Raw genomic sequence first — 18,764 nt, 5'->3', positions numbered from 1 at the left:
GGCCTATTAGGGTCCTGCTAATCCGAGAAGTCCAGGACCTCAAAAGTATCTGGAAAGCCAGGAAAAGCCATGATTTAAGGAAGCCAGGGTGGTTGATCCACCGAGGGAGTGTGCGATCCTCGAGTTCGCGCAGCCCTCGGCGTCCCGGGTGAACGAACACTCGGCAGGGAGCGCACCCCCCAACGCTGGGGTCGTCGACCCTAGCCAGGGTGCCCAGGTAGGGCGGGTCCTCTTCGCGCCGTTAGCCGGCCGCCGCCTCCGAAGCTCGGCCCGGGAAAAGGGGGGTGGGGTGGGGAGAGACTCCGAGCCCGCCCCCACCCGGGCTCCGAACCCCACGCGGGTGGGGGTCCGCTACACGTGCTGCTGCCACCACCGCGTCCAGGACCTCCCGGGAACGCACGCGGCCCCGACCCCGGAAAGTTGGCGCCCGCGCTCCGGCCCGCGCGCTCCGGGGTGCCCCCTCCCTCCCGCGCGAGCGCCACGAGCCCGCGCGCCCCCTACTCCCAGGCCGCGGCGGGACGCCCCCGCCCCCACCGCGGCGCGTAGTGCGCAGGCGCCTCCCCGCGGGTCCCGGCGGCGGGAGCGGGAGCGGGGGTGACGGCGGCGGCGGGAGCGGCTCCAGCCTGGGTTGGAGACCGAGGCGGTGGTGGCGGAGGAGAGACGAGGGTGGCGACGAAGGAGATGGCGACGCGGGGCCCATGAGGCGGCGGCCGGCGGGACGGGCCGAGGCCCGGCGGAGGAGGCGGCTCCGGGGACCCCCGCCGCCCGGTGAGGAGCGGCCGCCGCAGCGCTGGCTGAGGGGAAGCGGGCTGGGGCGGGGCTCGGGGACGGCTGGGAGCACTCGAAGGGAGCCCTGGAAAGGGGCCGAGGAGAGCGGGAGGCGGTGTCCGGGGAGGAACCAGCCCGGGGACCGGAGAGGGGCGCTGCTAGGGGTTCCCGCCGAGCCCCGTCGCCGCCCCGTGTCCCGCCGGCGCGCCTCCCGCCCGCCCTCGCTTTGTCCCCGGGCGCGCGGCTCTCAAATTGGGAGGGAAACGGCCTGGGGGGGTTGGGGGGGCTCGGCCAGGGGGCCGGGGCGGTGGCGGCGCTCCCCGGGCAGGTCCTCGGAGCGGTTGGGAGCGGAGGGCCGCCCGGGCGGCCGGGCGCTGGGCGGCGGGTCTTTGTCTGCGGACCGCGGCCCCTGCCTTCGCGGCGGGCGGCATGCGGCTTCGTTGGGCTCCGGCGCCACCAGCCGCGTCCCGATTCCCGCCTCACGCCCAGGTAGCGAACGAGGAGTTTTAGTTCGAAGGCTGGAAGCGGGACCTGGGCGGGAAGACCGGGCTCCCTGCTTTCAGATTGATGGCGCTTGAGATGACTTTTCCTTCACTTAGGGAAACTTTTGGAGCATAGTGTGTGTGTGTGTGGGTTCTTGATTGTTCTTCCTCGAGTGTCCAGATTCAAAATTGAGAGAAGGCGCTAAGGCTTTGAAGGTGGGTCGGCTTTGAAGGCAGGTTGGCTGGCTGCGTTGTTTATAGATTTTTGAGTCCCTCCCCACTCCTCTTTTAATATTTTTTTTTTTTTTTGCGATTGTTTGATTTGGATTGCGTTTTCTTTGCGAAGCGGGCGAATTTGGCTTTATTCATTTGAGGGAATTTGAAGGAATTCATTTGAGGAACTGTTCAGGTCGATTTCATTATGCTCACGATTTATTTTGGTCGCATGTAGTCTCGGTGAAATCGTGTTAATTAAGTTACAATAAAGTGTTCTCTTGTCCGATAAGCCTAAAGTTATGTTTGTGTATCCCTAAACGTGAATATTTGTGAAAACGTTATAACATCAAGCCTTATGAATGAAAGATTTTAATGCTCTAATGATAAGCAGATAACAGCATAGCTATAGTAAATTCATATCTAAAGGGAAAAGGATTAATCATGCAATTTTTGAATCAAATTCTTCCCCCTCCCCCCGAAACAATAGTGCAAAAAGAAAAAAGAACCCTACAAACTCACAAGCTTAATTGTAGGATTCTTGATTTAAAAACATGAATTATGGTTAAATTTGCCAATTTCTTTTGTGAACAGGGCAGAAACTTATATTGTAGTTGCTTTAGATTATTTTAGAATGAAAGAAACATGCACTAACTTTTCTTTGTAAAAGGCAAAAAGCTCTGGTAAACAAGTTGTTCATTTTTGCTAGTTTTTGTTTTTGAGAGACGATGTTTTCCTGTGTAGGTTGGGAAAAGTGTTCACCGGTTCTTTGTGTTCCGAGTTCTGTAGGCAAAGGACACTTTGAAGAGAAGACATAGAAGTTATATGGAAAATTTGTAAATGTGTGTTCTGATTTGTAATGGTTTGATACTACTTTCTGCTTGTCTTAAACCATTGTGCATTTCCCCAACATATTTCAAACACCACTTTATAGCTTGTATAGAATGGTATCTACTTGCTCTCTGTTCAAACAAGGTGGTACTTGGAAGGCAGAAATTACGGCCTTCTGGATTACAGGAGGATATTAAATGTACCCCCAGTTTGGGATACATAGCAAGATCCTGTCTTTATTCACTTCATGGAGCTAGTGTAGTTTTAGCCTTTGATGTAGAGGAGTTAAGAAGTTAACCTATCTCTTACCACTGGAGCCATAGCTCCAAACCTTTAGTGGGTTAAAATAGGGATAAAAGTCTCGATGGACTTTGCTATACCGGATCCTGAAATCTCAGCCTCCTTGAGTAGGTAAGATAACAGGTGTGAGCCATGGGCACCTGGTGCTCTTAGTTTTTTGTTTGTTTGTTTTTTGTCAGTCATGGGGCTTGAACTCTGGGCTTGGACGCTGTCCCTGCGCTCTTCAGCTCAAGGCGAGCGTTCTACCACTTGAGCCACAGCACCACTTCCGCTTTTCTAGTGGTTTATTGGAGATAAGAGTCTCACGGAGTTTCCTGCCCAGGCTGGCTTTGAACCAGGATCCTCAGATCTCAGCCTCCTGAGTAGCTAGGATTACAGGCGTGAGCCACTGGTGCCTGGCTCTTTGTTTGTTTGTTTTTTAATGTGTGCCAGTCTTTAGGCTTGAACGCAGAGCCTAGGTGCTGTCCCTGAGCTGAGCTTTTTTTTTTTTTTCTCAAGGCTAGTCCTCTACCACTTGAGCCACAGCTGTGCTTTTTGCTTTTCCTGCCTGGCTGGTTTCAAACCTTGATCCAGATCTCAGGCTCCTGAGTAGCCAGGATTACAAAGCACCTGGCATCCCAGCTGGTCTGTTTTGTTTGCCTGTCCTGGGGCTTGAACTCAGGGTTGAGGTACTGTCCCTGAGCTTCTTTTGCTCAAGATTAGCCCTCTTACCACTTGAACCACGGTACCACTTCAAGCTTTTTCTGTTTATGTAGTGCTTAAGAATCGAACCCAGGGTTTCATGCATGCTAGGCAAGCACTCTACCACTAAGCCACATTCCCAGTCCTTTTTGTTGGTTTTATAACTGTATACATCAGCTAGAGAGTAGGAATGCAGGCTTCTGTCTCTGATTATTGGTCCTTCCCATCCAGTTCTGGGATCACCTATGAACTCAGTAATATAGATCTTAAAATACAAGATACATAATTAAAATCCAGAGCACCATTCTTTTTTTTTTTTTTTTTTGTCGTGGGGCTTGAACTCAGGGCCTGGGCGCTGTCCCTCAGCTCTTCAGCTCAAGGCAAGCGCTCTACCACTTGAGCTACAGCGCCACTTCCAGTTTTCTGGTGGTTTATTGGAGATAGGAGTCTCACGGTCTCTCCTGCCCGGGCTGGCTTTGAACCGCGATCCTCAGATCTCAGCCTCCTGAGTAGCTAGGATTACAGGCGTGAGCCACCAGCGCCCGGCCAGAGCACCATTCTTTAAATAAATAAATACGTGTTATTCTGTGCCTAACTCCTAGTGCAAAGTGATGTTACAGAAAACCACTATTTATTTGACTCACTCCAAAATTAATAAGACTCTGTGTGTATGTTTGTGTGAGAGAGACAGAAATGTATTAATCTGGATAGTTAAGTGCAACAGGAGGTACAGTTATTTCTGAACTAATGCCTAACACATGTGGCTGGTATTAAAAATATTGGGTGAAAAAAAATTGAGCAAAGAAAGAGGTAACATCATTCACTTTATAAAACCATACCCTAACCAGGTAGTGCTGGTAATCCTAGCTACTCAGGAGTCTGAGGTTTGAGGATTGTAATTCGAAGCTAGTCCATGAGACTCTTATCTCCCATGTAACCAGCAGAAAACTGGACTAGGCTTAAGGTGGTAGAATGTTAGCCTTGAGTGCAAAAGCTCAGGGACATTGCCTAGCCCCCGAGTTCAAGCCCCATACCTTCCTAGGCTCTGGTGCCTGTAATCCTAGCTACTCAGAGGGGCTGAGATCTGAGGATTGCAGTTCGAAGCCAGTGTGGGCAGGAAAGCCCTATGAAACTCTTATCTCCAATTAGCTACCAAAAAAGCCAAAAAGTATGGGGCTGGGAAAGTGGCTCAGTTGTAGAGTGCTTGCCTTGCATGCATGAGGCCCTGGGTTCGATTGCTCAGCACCACATAAGCAGAAAAAGCCGGAAGTGGTACTGTGGCTCAAGTGGTAGAGCGCTAGCCTTGAGCTGAAGAACTGAGGGACAGCGCCCAGGCCCAGAATTCAGCCCCCACGACCCCCCCCCCCCCAAAAAAAAAAAAAAGTGAATGACAAGATAGTCAATTCTGATTTACATGCAGTAGTGGATCCATGTGTTTTACAAAGACTGAATATGGTTGCCAACACAAAGGCTATTTTATTTTTCAAATCTGTAGAAAAATGTTACCCAAAAGGTCTTTCTGAAATAAGATATTTAATTATAGATAGCATTTTAATTTGATTTAATTTTATTTGGGATTTGTAGACAATCTCTGTATCTAAGGCTAGCCTCTAATTCTAGATCCTCCTGCTTACACCCCCAAGTGCTGGGATTACAGGTGTGGGACACCTGGGCTTCATGGAACTATGATATCACTGAAATATATTCTTAGCCCCAGTCCCCCCCCCCCAAAAAAAAACAAAAATCAGGTGCATAAGTATCTGGCACTGAGCTAGGTAAAGATGCAAAGATAAATACTATGTGTGTTTTTCCTTCAAAGTACTTCTTAGCAATTTGGAAGTTACCTGAAATCTTTGGAAAAAATAATTTTATAGGTTTCAGAATAATTTGAGCCAGGCGCTGGTGGCTCACGCCTCTAATCCTAGTTACTCAGGAGTTTGAGATCTGAAGATCATGGTTCAAAGCCAGCCCAAGCAGGAAAGTTTGTGAGACTCTTATCTCCAATAAACCACTAGAAAACCGGAAGTGGCGCTGTGGCTCAAGTGGTAGAGCTCTTGCCTTGAGCTGAAGAGTACAGAGACAGCGCCCAAGCCCAGAGTTTAAGCCCCATGACCGACCAAAAACAACAACAACAGAATAATTTGATGATTTTTCTCTAAAGAAAAAGAGTACATTTTATATTAACAACCCCTCCCCGTGCCCTGGTTTTTGGGTTTTTTTTTTTTTTTAGTTTTTGGGTTTTGGGTTTTTTTTTGCCGGTCCTGGGACTCGAATTCTGGGCTTGGGTGCTGTCCTTAAGCTTTTGTCATTAAGGCTACTGCTCTACCACTTGAGTCACAGCTCCCCTTCTGGGGTTTTTGTTCTTAATTGGAGATAAGAATCTCACAGACTTTACTAGGTTTATATATGTGAGCAATTCGTGCCCAGTTTCACATATTCCATTCTTATTCTCTAATGTATAAACTTTTCAAATTCTCACATAGTTGCACAGATTGTTTCCATCGATGTCTTTATAGGACTTATTAATTTAAACTCGATTGTTGCTTAACTGATGAGTTATAACATACCTTTTGAGAATGTTCAGGGTAAAGTAGAATTGGACTCTATTTTTAGGGAATTCCTTTGACTCATTCCTGGACCTGGGATTCCTAATTGCCCATCTAGAGTAGATGTTTATTTGGAGTCAAAGTTTTCCATCTCCTGGGTTTGGCTATTCCTCAGATCCTTGCCAACTGTCCTATCAGCCAGAGCATTAATTAATGGTTATAAGTCTATCCTTGGTCTTGCTCTCTTCTCTAAAACTTAACCGACTCCATGCCTTCAGTTACCATATGTGTTTTGACTATTCCTAAATTTTTTTTTCGGTCATGGGGCTTGAACTCTGGGCCTGGGTGCTGTCCCTCAGCTCTTCAGCTCAAGGTGAGTGCTCTACCACTTGAGCCACAGCGCCACTTACAGTTTTCTGAGTGGCTTATTGGAGATAAGAGTCTCAGGGACTTTCCTGCCAGGCTGGCATTGAACCGCGATCCTCAGATCTCAGCCTCCTGGGTAGCTAGGACTACAGGCGTGAGCCACCGATGCCCAGCTATTCCTAAATTTTTATCTGTAACCCATTTTGTCTTTAGTATATTGGGATTTGAACTCAAGGCATTGAGCTTGCTAGTCAGGTATCTACCACTTGAGCTGTGTCCTGAGACCACTCAGGGCTGGGCAGCAGTGGCTCACGCCTGTAATCCTAGATCTGAGGTTTGTGGTTCAATGCCAGCCTGGGCAGGAAAGTCCCTGAGACTCTTATCTCCAATTAACCACCAGAAAACCAGAAGTGGAGTTGTGGCTCAAGTGGTAGAGTGCTCACCTTGAGCTGAAGAGCTGAGGGATAGCACCCAGGCCCAGAGTTCAAGACCCATGACTGATTCCCCCCCCCCCCCCCAAAAAAAAAAAAAGCTCAGGAACAGCATCCAGCCTCAGGACTGGTACAAAAAAGAAAAGAAAAAGAACTACTCTCTGGGTAAGAAAGAGTAATGGAGGAGGTAAAATTGATCAAAGTACATCATATTCATATATCACATTATAGAAATCTCAGAAGGAAGCCCTTCCGTACAATTAATATAAAAAATTACTCTTTGAAGCTGAGCACTGGTGGCTCATGCCTGTAATCCTAGCTACTTAGGAGGCTGAGATCTGAGGATCTCAATTCAAAGCCAGCCGGGGCAGGAAAGTCTATGAAACTCTTATCTCCAATAAACCACTGGAAAACCGGAAGTGGCGCTGCACCTAAAGTGGTAGAGTGCTCGCCTTGAGCTGAAGAGTTGAGGGACAGCGCCCAGGCCCAGAGTTCAAGTTCCACAACCAAAAAAAAAAAAAATTACTCTTTGGACCCTTTGTATTTTACTCTGGAATAGACTTTTATTGGGCAGGGGGGAGTCTGGTCGTGGGGCCTGAACATCTGGGCCTGGGCGCTGTCCCTCAGCTCTTCAGCTCAAGGCTAGCGCTCTACCACTTGAGCCACAGTACCACTTCCGGCCTTTTCTGCTTATGTGATGCTGAGGAATCAAACCCAGGGCCTCATGCATGCAGGGCAAGCACTCTACCACGAAGCCACATTCCCAGCCATGGAAAAGATTTTTTTATATTAAGTACTACCTTCTATATCCAAGAGGATGTGTAATAACTGTACAAAAGATTATATGAAGTTTCTAGTATAAATAACAAGATCTGGTCTCTAGCAACTCTTGGGTATTATAGTTAGGCTGTTTTCTGATTTGTTGCCTAATTAGGCCTTTATGAAATATGCAAATATTATGAAATTTGTACCCTAATGTACTCTGAAATTCCTGAGGGCTTTTGTTGCATAGTAAAAAATTTGCAAACTATGCATGCCTATTATAGAAAATAAAGAAAAGCCCTGGGCCTGGATGCTGTCCCTAAGCTCTTCAGCTCAAGACGAGCGCTCTACCACTTGAGCCACAGTGCCATTTCTCGTTTTCTAGTGTTTAATTGGAGCTAAGAGTCTCACAGATATTCCTGTCTGGGCTGGCTTTGAACCTTGATCCTCAGGAAGTGGCGCTGTAGCTCAAGTGGTAGAGTGCTAGCCTTGAGCTGAAGAGCTGAGGGGCAGTGCCCAGGCCAAGAGTTCAAGCCCCGAGACCAACCAAAAAAAAAAAAAAAGAATTGGCCATGAACCTTGATCCTCAGATATCAACCTCCTGAGTAACTATGAGTATAAGAATGAGCCACCAGCCCCTGGCATGACTAGCATTTCTAATTCTATATGAAGTCTCTGACTCTTTTGCCCTTTTCTGTCTTTGAACTTCAATCCTATGACCTCAAACTGTTTTATGATACTGGTTTTGGGCTTAATTCAGGGCCTCTTACTCTCACTTGGCTTTTTCTGCTCAAAATTTGTACTGTACTCCTTGAACCTTACCTCTATTTCCAGCTTTTTTTTCTTTTTTTTTTTTGCAGATTCATTGGAGATAAGAATCTCAGGGGCTTTTCTGCTGGGACTATCTTTGAATCTTGATCCTCAAATCACAGCCTCTTGAGTAGCTTGAGTAAACTAGCACTTGGCTATATTTTTGCTCTTTATCTCCATCTTGTTTACATGAGTATGTTCAGTTTGTGAAAATTGGAATATACATAGAGAGGAGGGTAGGGAGAGAAAGAGAGATTGTTTTTAACTTTTAATTTATTTATTTTCCAGTCCTGGGGCTTGAACTCAGAGCCTGAGTGCTGTCCCTGAGCCTTTTTGCTGAAGGCTAGTGCTCTACCACTTTGAGCCACAACACCACTTCTGGTTTTATTGTGGCTAATTGGAGATTACAGTCTCATGGACTTTCCTGCCAGGGCTGGCTTAGAACCATGATCCTTAGACCTCAGCCTCCTGAGTAGCTAGATTAAAGTGTAAGCCACTGGCACCCAGCCTGCACTTTTGTCTTAAGGCATTCATTTTTCTAGACTGAACACTCTTCAGACATTTGGTTTGATGTAAGCTTAGGCTGTCTTGGATGTGTATACCAATGCTGTCCTTGAATGAAGACAGTCACACTTGGGAGACATGGTGAAAGGGTGCATTATCCCAGGTTTTCCATACTTTTCCAGCTGGTTCCTGAGTGTTCATGTATTCAAGTACAATGGCTCTTTGCCAGTACAGATTGGCACTTCTACCCACAATGGTTCATTTTATTTCCTCGTTGGTTGATAGAGCCAAGATTTCAAAGTATTCTCTTTTGAAATGGTTATAAAATTTAATTTGTGATAAATTATATTTTGAGTTTTTCAAACATTGTCCATAGCCAGGAATTCTTTTGAAAACAAGTTGTTTTCATGTTTGTGATTTGTAGATTACTATTTGCAAGTTAGCTGCCATAATGCTTTTACTTAGAAATTGTCACCAACTAGTTATTAAGCATCTATTATCATTCATGTGGAATTAACTTCCACTTAAAACGTTCCAGTTAAACAAAACTTCATTATAAACCCTTTAATTGATTCCCTGTCTCTGCACATAAAGTAGATTCATTCAGGGCTGTGAGTCACTAACATGAGTCTTAATAGATTGCTAAACCCAAAATCTGAGATACACAGATAGTTAATGCATACTTGGACTCATGGTGAGTCAGTATTGAAATGTTTTTAGTGCAATCCTAGTATAAATTCTCTGGGATGACTGTTTGGAAAGTGTCTTTTTGAAAAATTAATGTCTTATTGCTTAATTTTACTTCTGTTACTTTGCTTCCTGCCTATCCCTGGAGGACTGAATTCCACATATTTTTCAGTTGTTTTATGAATTTTACTGTGCTGGATATAATTTTTCAGCAAATGTTAACATAAAATACCTTAGAAATCTTCTAATTTGATATTCTCCAATTCACAAATGAAAATGTAGAAAGAAACTGATTCCTGAGGTTCCTGAATCACATTCCAAAAATCTCTTGGCTCCTAGTCCAGTACTTGTTATGGCTCAGTTTCATGAAATTTAAGGTTAAGAATAGCTCTTTTTAGATAATTTTAGTTCATCTTGGATTTTGTTTTTGCTTAGAAAAAAATTAGTATTTTAATATTAAAATGGGTTCCATTTTTATATGGATTTCATTTTTAATTAGGAAGTTAAAACTTGATTCTGGTCTATTTGTATTTGTTTTTGCTTTTATAAAACCTTTATAGAGGGCTGGGAAGGTGGCTCAGTGGTAGAGCACTTGCCTCGCATGCATGAGGACCTGGGTTTGATTCCTCAGCAACCACAGAAAAAAACCAGAAAAAGTCAGAAGTGGTGCTATGGCTCAAGTGGTAGAGCGCTAGCTTTGAGCTGAAGAGCTGAGGAACAGTGCGTAGGCCCAGAGTTCAAGCCCCACAATCAACAAAAAAAAAAAAGAAAAAAGGTTTATAGAGCCAAGCACTGGTAGCTCACACCTGCAAACCCTAGGTACTCAGAGGGCTGAGATCTGAGGACTGTGGTTTAAAGCCAGCTGGGACAGGAAAGTCCATGAGAGTCTCATCTCCAATTAACCACCACAAAACCAGAAGTGGGCGCTGTGGCTCAAAGTGGTAGAGCACAAGCCTTGAGCACAAAAGCTCAGGGACAGTGCCCAGTGAGTTCAAGCCCCATGATGGACAAAAACAAAACAAAGAAAAAATAACCTTTATAGAGCTGGGTACTGGGGCTCATGCCTGTAATCCTAACTACTCAAGAGGCTGAGATCCACAGATAATGGTTTGAAGCCAGCCCAGGCAGGAAAGTCCATGAGACTCTTAACTCCACTTAACCTGGAAGAAGAGTATTGACTCAGATGGTAGAGCACTAGCCTTGAGCAAAAAGCATAGGGACAGCACCCAGACCTTGAGTTCAAGCCTAAGGACAGGCACACACGCACACACAAATAAAATAAAAAGAACAATCTTTAGAACAGTAGTACATTAAAAAAAAAATTTTTTTTATTAGTCATGGGGCTTGAACTTAGGGCTTGGGCACTGTCCTGGAGCTCTTTTGCTCAAGGCTACTGCTCTACCATTTTGAGCCACAGTAGATTTCCAGTTTTTATTTGTTTGTTTTGTTTTCTAGTCCTAGGGCTTGAACTCAGGGCCTGGGCACTATTTCTGAGGTGCTTTTGCTCAAGGCTAACACTCTACCATTTGAGCTACAGTGCTACTTCCAGCTTTTTCTGTTTGTGTGTGGTACTGAGGACTCAAACCCAGGGCTTCATTCATACATACTAGGCAAGCACTCTACCACTAAGCCACATTTCCAACCCTCATGGATTACTTTAAATAATAATAAAAACAAACCAACCTGGTATCTTTTTTCTTTTTCTTTTTCTTTTTTTTTTTTTTTTTTGGTCATGGGGCTTGAACTCTGGGCCTAGGTGTTGTCCCTCAGCTCTTCAGCTCAAGGCTAGCACTCTACCACTTGAGCCACAGCACCACTTCCAGTTTTCTGGTGATTTATTGGAGATAAGAATCTCATGAGCTTTCCTGCCTGGGCTGGCTTTGAACTGCGATCCTCAAATCAGCCTCCTGAGTAGCTAGGATTACAGGTGTGAGCCATTGAAACCCGGTTTACCAACTTGGTATCTTATTGATGACTTTTAGCCATACCTTTTTAAAGTTGGGCAGAACCTGATAATGAAATAATTTATACTGCAATTTGCTTTTTTTTTTTTTTTTTTAAATCACAGTACCGATGCAGGTGTTTTCTTTCTCTGGCTTTGTGAGCAGCTGAATCTGTAAGCCACCTCCAGGGAAGAAGGGTGGCTCAGTGACTAAGCCAGCTGTTGGGTGTTTAGTTAAACAGCTTGCTCCTAAACAGCTTGCTCCTATTTGACTGCTCTGATGCTAGTGAGAGGTACTGGCTGCTCCAGGGAATCGGGCACACAGGGTGAAGAGTGTGCAAAGCTTTGTGGTGACCTGGTTTAAATCTACTAGAATTTCCCTGTTTTGACCTCTCTCCCTCTCCCTCCCTCTCTCTCCTTCTCCCTCCCTCTCTCTTCCTCTCTCCCCCTCTCCCCCCTTCCCTCTCCCTTTCTCCCTCTCCTCCCCCTCTCCTCTCTCTCACCTTCTCTCTCCTCTCTCTCTCCCCTCTCCTCTCTTTCTTCTCTCTCCTCTCCTCTCTTTCTTCTGTCTTTCTCTCCTCTAGCTCCTGGAGCTGGGCTGAGCTCTTTTGCTCAAGGCTAGCGCTCTATCACTTAGAGCCACAGCTCCACTTCCAATTCTGGTCGTTAATTGGAGATCAGTCTCAGGGACTTTTCTGCCTGGACTGGCTTTGAACTGTGATCCTCAGATCTGAGCCTCCTGAGTAGCTAGGGTTACAAACATGAGCAACCAGTGCCCAGTTTCACTTTTCTTTTTGATGATCCTAGGGTTTGAACTCAAGGACTTGTGTTTGCTAGAGGTGTTTGAGCCATACCCCTATCCCATTTTGCCTTAGCTATTTTGGGAGTAGCACTTTGAGTTTTTATGTGTTTATGCCCAGAACTGTACTGGACTGCAATCCTCCTGGTTTTCATTGTAGCTATGTTAATAGGCACACACTGTTGTTCAGCTACTGGTTGAGATAGGGTCTTAACTTTTTTGCCTGGGCTGACTCAAACATGATCCTCTATCTTCTGAAGGCAGTGGGTTTACCAGGTGTGAGCAACCACTTCCATCTGCTTTAGCTTCTCGCTATATGTGACCAGAATTCATCAACTTTGGGTTTTCATAAATTAGTCATTCCCTATAAAAATTTCTTTTGGAGAGGATACAAGATTTATTAGTGGGATTAAAGGGAGGGACAGCACAGTTCAAGCCTTTCATTATTGCAAGATTTGATACTTATCCCCAGGGTATCATGATTAGGAATATATTTGACCCTATGGCCATCTAGGATGAGCCATCCGCTTCTGAGCTACCTTGTCTATAAATTCATCCACATAAACTTGATAAAGTCCCACTTCTTTAAAATATGGGTCTTCTTGTGGTCAGGAAACTTGAAATTGTACGTGTGTTGTGCCTAATCACATACTCTTATTCTGCAGCTTGGTACAGCTGGATATGATGACCTGGCCACTGTTTCTGGACTTCACAAAGGCACCTTCAGACTTTTCTCATGTCTAAATTGCTTAAGATTAAAGATAAAAATATTCACTGGAAAGCTCTGTCTTCAAGGTCCTCTAGGTCAACCATACAAACAACAGACTAGGTATACTACTAAGGAGGCTATTTGCTATTTGCAGCCATTGCACAGCAGCTTCTATGTGCAAAGGAATCTGGTGGGCTTATTTGGCTGCAGATCCTATCAGAGTTTTTTGGACTACAATGCCTTAAGAATCTTTAGGCTAGGGGCTGGGAAGGTGGCTCAGTGGTAGCGCTTGCCTTGCATGCCTGAGGCCCTGGTTCGATTCCTCAGCACCACATAAGCAAAAAGAAAAAAGCCGGAAGTGGCGCTGCAGCTCAAGTGGTAGAGTGCTAGCCTTGAGCTGAAGAGCTGAGGGACAGCACCCAGGCCCAGAGTTCAGGCCCCATGACCGGACCCCAAAAAAAGAATCTTTAGGCCATTGTTACACACTATTTTTCCTACTGTTTATATTGAGAGGAGAAAACAGTGGTGTTCAAAGACATGCGTATCTCCATCTCATTTTTGCTTGGTTGCTGTGATTCATAAAAAGCTTTTCTTCCTGAATGGCATTTTAGTGATTTGTTGTTTTCTGTGGGAAATTTATGGCCTATTCTTTTCTTTTTCTTTCCAGAGAAAAAGTTGCAAGCAAAACATCATTTTTCTAAGAAAATTTGGGTAACAGAAGTTCTGGATAACAGGTAAAGTGAATTTAAACTTCTTTGATGGTGATGACAAGACATTTACAATCTATGCACATGAACTGGGAGAGGGAAGGGAAAAGTTAGAAGACTAATTGTACTTGGTTCAGTGGTTTCACATTTTACACATATTTGACTTAGGTGGTTTTAATCTTGATTCTAGAGTAGGTCTAGGAATCTTAGAATTAAACTATCTTTTAAAATGTTGCTTTTAGAACCAGGCACTGGTTGTTGGAGAGGGATGGTGCAGGCCTGTAATCCCAGCACTTGGAAATCTGAGGCAGGAGGATCATATCTAATATAAAATAAAATAGGCTTGAGGGCATGATTCAAGCAGAAGAGCACCTGTCTAGCAGGTATGAAGTACTAAGTTCAAACCCAGTACCATCTAAAGAAATGAATAAAATAAAATTTTGTTTTAAAATAGATTTGTCTCTTGATTAGACTTAATGTCCTCACAGTACAGCTTTGCAAACACTTTTTGACATCTCCAATAAGCAAATACAGATGGGATTATAATGTTTACTATAAGAACATTCACCAGAACCTGTTGCTGTGCAGCCTAACTTGGGAGTCTCTTCCTAGTTTCTGTCTTTTAGTCTTGATCACTGCTAGTTGTTTCTGTGCTGTGCTGTACCATCTCAATTCCTTTTTTTTGGGATCAAGGCTAGCACTCTACTACTTGAACCGCAGTGCCAATTCCAGCTTTTTCTGTTTATGTGGTACTGAGGAGTCAATCCCAGGGCTTTGTGCATGCTAAGCAAGCACTCTATCAGGAAGCCACATTCCCAGCCCCTCCTTAATTCCTTTTAACACTTTGTCAGCTGTTCCAAAATATATGCTTCCTAATAAGCTACTTCACAGTGAAGTCTAGTCCAAGAATCCTCTTTATGATTTTAATGATGGTCTACATATGGCTGTACTTGTATGTTTTTATCTATATCTCACAAAATTCTGTAGGTCTTATGAAATACTAATATATGTAAAAGGCCTAGTGTACTATATCTGAGAAGTTATCTCTATGAGACCTATAATTTACTCTTACTTATTTATGCTCTTGCTTGGCGTTTTTGCTTAAAGCTAAGACTGACATACCTCCACTTCTGGCTTTTTGCTGGTTGATTGGAGATAAAAGTCTCATGAACTTTTTTGCCTGGCTTTGAACTGTAATTCTCAGAGCTCAGCCTCTGAGTAACTATGAGTATGGAGTATAGGTGTAAGCCACTGATACCAGCTAAAATGCTTATGTGAAGATTTTTAATGCTAGCTCACATGGGTCAGAAGCATAGCTTGGACTTGGAACTTTTTTCTTTTTCTTTTTTCTTCTTTTTTGTCAGTTGTGGGGCTTGAACTCTGGGCCTGGGTGCTATCCCTCAGCTCTTCAGCTAAAGGCAAGAGCTCTATCACTTGAACCACAGCACCACTTCTGGTTTTCTGAGTGGTTTCTTGGAGATAAGAGTCTCATGGAGCTGGGTGGTGCCAGTGGCTCATGCCTGTAATCCTAGCTACTCAAGAGGCTGAGATCTGAGGATTATGGTTCAAAGCCAGACCGGGCAGGAAAGTCTGTGAGACTTTACCCCAGCCCACCATTTATTTTTAAACCAGATCTTTTTTAGGATTCTGTAAGTCCAAATAAGTATTTGTAGATTAAGGTGAATTGTCCTACCTAAGAGTAGTAAGACAGGTATTGAACACGTGTTTGCCAGAAGCTGGTGACTTACATCCGTAATCCTAGCTAGTCAAGAGGCTGAGATTTGAGAATTAAGGTTCAAAGCCAGCCCAGATTTTTTAAAAAAAGTCATTGAGGGGCTGGGAAGGTGGCTCAGTGGTAAAGTGCTTGCCTTGCATGCATGACACCCTGGGTTCAATTCCTCAGCACCACATAAACAGAAAAAGCTGGAAGTGGCACTGTGGTTCAAGTGGTAGAGTGCTAGCTTTAAGCTGAACAGCTGAGGGACAATACCCAGGCTCAGAGTCCAGTCCCCACAACCGACCAAAAAAAAAAAAAAAAGTCATTGAGACATTCATCTCCAGTTAAGCTGGAAGTAGAATGGTGGCCCAAGTAGTAGAGTACTACCCTTGAATGAAAAAGCCAAGTGAAAACAAGATCCTGAGTTGAAGACCCAGTAGTGCCTGGTGCCGGTGGCTCACACCTGTAATCCTAACTGCTCAGGAGGCTGAGATCTGAGGATCATGGTTCAAAGCCAGCCCAGGCAGGAAGCCCCTGAGACTCTTATCTCCAATAAATCACCAGAAAACTGGAAGTGGTGCTGTGGCTCAAGTGGTAGAGCGCTAGCCTTGAGCTGAAGAGCTGAGGGACAGTGCCCAGGCCCAGAGTTCAAGCCCCATGACCGACAAAAAAAAAAAAAGACCCAGTACTACTCCGTTCTCTAAATTATTTCACTTTGCTTTTAAATTTCAAGTATGCAAAGGAGTACTTCCTAGAAATCTCATGATTTAAAATGTATATTGTTGAGGTTTTAGTATTTGTTGGGGCTAACTCAGTGTTGGTACACAAGCCCACCATGTGCAAAGCCCTAGTGCCCAATTCCAAGCACACACATTCCACCCTTTCCAAAATAACTTTTTAATACTTGTTGACTTTTCCCTTGGTACTTTCCCACTTTTATCAGGGCAACTCAATTGGAGCACCATGAGTTGGAGCTTCCTGACTCGCCTGCTAGAGGAGATCCACAACCATTCTACGTTTGTAGGGAAGATCTGGCTCACTGTGTTGATTGTTTTCCGGATTGTCCTAACAGCTGTAGGAGGAGAATCCATCTACTATGATGAACAAAGCAAATTTGTGTGTAATACAGAACAGCCAGGCTGTGAGAATGTCTGCTATGATGCCTTTGCACCTCTCTCCCATGTGCGCTTCTGGGTGTTCCAGATCATCTTGGTGGCAACTCCCTCTGTGATGTACCTGGGCTATGCCATTCATAAGATTGCCAAAATGGAGCATGGTGAGGCAGACAAGAAGGCAGCTCGGAGCAAACCCTATGCAATGCGTTGGAAACAACATCGGGCTCTGGAAGAAACAGAAGAGGACCATGAAGAGGATCCCATGATGTATCCAGAAATGGAATTAGAAAGTGAAAAAGAAAATAAAGAGCAGAGCCAGCCAAAACCCAAGCATGATGGCCGACGACGGATTCGGGAGGATGGGCTCATGAAAATCTATGTGTTGCAGTTGCTGGCAAGGACTGTCTTTGAGGTGGGTTTCCTAATAGGACAATATTTCCTGTATGGCTTCCAAGTCCACCCATTTTATGTGTGCAGCAGATTTCCTTGCCCTCACAAGATAGACTGTTTTATTTCTAGACCCACTGAAAAGACAATCTTCCTTCTGATAATGTATGGTGTTACAGGCCTCTGCCTATTGCTTAATATTTGGGAGATGCTTCATTTAGGGTTTGGGACCATTCGAGACTCACTAAACAGTAAGAGGAGGGAACTTGAAGATCCGGGTGCTTATAATTATCCTTTCACATGGAATACCCCATCTGCTCCCCCTGGCTATAACATTGCTGTCAAACCAGATCAAATCCAGTACACTGAATTGTCCAATGCTAAGATTGCCTACAAGCAAAACAAAGCCAACATTGCCCAGGAACAGCAGTATGGCAGCCATGAGGAGCACCTCCCAGCTGATCTGGAGACACTGCAGCGGGAGATCAGAATGGCTCAGGAACGCTTGGATCTAGCAATTCAGGCCTATCATCACCAAAACAACCCCCATGGTCCTCGGGAAAAAAAGGCCAAAGTGGGGTCCAAAGCTGGGTCTAACAAAAGTAGTGGTAGTAGTAAATCGGGGGATGGGAAGACCTCCGTCTGGATTTAATCTTGGCTGGGCTTAAAACTTGGGCTTTTCATAGTTTATGGTAAGCAACGGCTCACTGAATAATGACTTCCATTGAGTAAACATTTGGCTCTGGTTATCTTCAGGGATGCTGTTGGCTCATGATCCAAACTCAGGGGACTCTGAAGGTGGGGCTGGGATGAGTAGGGAGAGGGAAACACAGTATTCCCGGGCACATGTTCTCAGCAATAATACAGTTGCAGAACTTTACATTCATGTCTTCCATATCCAGAGAAGAACAGATATATTTAAATCATTCTTGTTGAACAGTTTTTGTATGTACAGTATTATGGGACCTTTTTTTTTTTTAGTATGAGAACTTTTTTTTGTATCTGTATATTGGACTGCTGTAGTTTTTTATATTAAAAGTAAAAAAAAATCCTTATAAGTAATGCTTGTTAGGCTAGTGTTTAATTACTTTGTTTAGCAAATTCTACCCTGGGTTTAGAGTTTTAATAGATGCTACACTGAATAAAAAGTGCCTCTCATATTGCAAGAAAGGTTACAAGTATGTAAGGATTTGCAAAGAAGAGATAGCAGTTTTCAGTCCACTTTATAAAGAGGTCGGGATCTTCCCACTTTACCTGAGAAATCTTGGGATCTCATCCTGTGACTAGAGTTGTAGCCATTCTTTGACAAAATGTTTCTAAAGGAGGTAAAGGATTCACTGAAGGATTCTTTTAAATACCAATATGGCCAGTGTGTACTTTATTAGTATATATGTAATTTAAGTTCTTTCAAAAGACTGATAGAAGGTGTCCCTAATCCGATAGCAGTGTGGAGTACCTGGCTAGAGTTGATGCTATATAAGCTGCTTTTCAGAAAGCAAAGCCACACCTGGAAAATGATCCCTAAATAGGATGTTTAGTTGTGAACCTGTTTGATTTGCCTTAAACCTCTATCCAAAAAACTGCCTCTTTCTGGTTTCTGAAGAAGCCAGTAATGGATATTTTCTATATTTGTTAATACTAGAAGTACAACCCCACCTCTTCTAAGAATACTCAAAGGTATTTGTACTTCGAATGGCAGTTCAGATTGTTTATTTTTATAATTTGCCATGGAACTTACAGTTTACTTCTGCCAATGTAAATTCCTGTCTGAATGGCCATTCTGACTTTAGGATTCTGTCTGTAAATAGACATAGAGAAATTCAGTATTTATTCTCTGTTGGCATATGTATTTGTCAGTGGTAAGTTCTAATGTTCATAAAACTAGTAATTTGCAGTGTTTTCAGTCTTATTATGTTGGAGGGCATTGTTCTCCTCCTGCACTTTTATGGTTTGTCTGAAAGTGCTAAGCCTAGAGCACAAGCTTGTAAGGTGGAGTAGAGAGGCTTT

General features: G+C 44.2%; 1 protein-coding gene and 1 non-coding gene across 2 annotated transcripts; one reads left to right on the top strand and one right to left on the bottom strand.

Moving 5' to 3' along the window:
• The first annotated feature begins 641 nt into the window (after nt 1-641).
• Gjc1 (gap junction protein gamma 1) lies at nt 642-17,811 on the top strand. Its single transcript, XM_042673847.1, has 3 exons — nt 642-768; nt 13,499-13,565; nt 16,199-17,811. Exon 3 carries the CDS (start codon nt 16,219-16,221, stop codon nt 17,407-17,409), a length of 1,191 nt encoding a protein of 396 aa, XP_042529781.1. The 5' UTR covers nt 642-768; nt 13,499-13,565; nt 16,199-16,218; the 3' UTR covers nt 17,410-17,811.
• Nucleotides 12,905-13,041, bottom strand: LOC122103633. Its single transcript, XR_006146806.1, has one exon. It is a non-coding gene; the product is annotated as a small nucleolar RNA SNORA70 (small nucleolar RNA).
• Nucleotides 17,812-18,764: the final 953 nt, after the last annotated feature.

The sequence above is a fragment of the Dipodomys spectabilis genome, unplaced genomic scaffold (genome assembly GCF_019054845.1).
Source record: "Dipodomys spectabilis isolate Male_0828 unplaced genomic scaffold, ASM1905484v1 ptg000018l, whole genome shotgun sequence".
Classification (NCBI taxonomy): domain Eukaryota; kingdom Metazoa; phylum Chordata; class Mammalia; order Rodentia; family Heteromyidae; genus Dipodomys; species Dipodomys spectabilis.
The sequence above is the reverse complement of the archived record's forward strand: the minus strand, read 5'-3'. Positions and strand labels throughout refer to the sequence as shown.

Excerpts from the sequence above, each read along its gene's own strand:
- Gjc1 (XM_042673847.1), top strand. The coding sequence starts at position 16,219 with ATGAGTTGGAGCTTCCTGACTCGCCTGCTAGAGGAGATCCACAACCAT.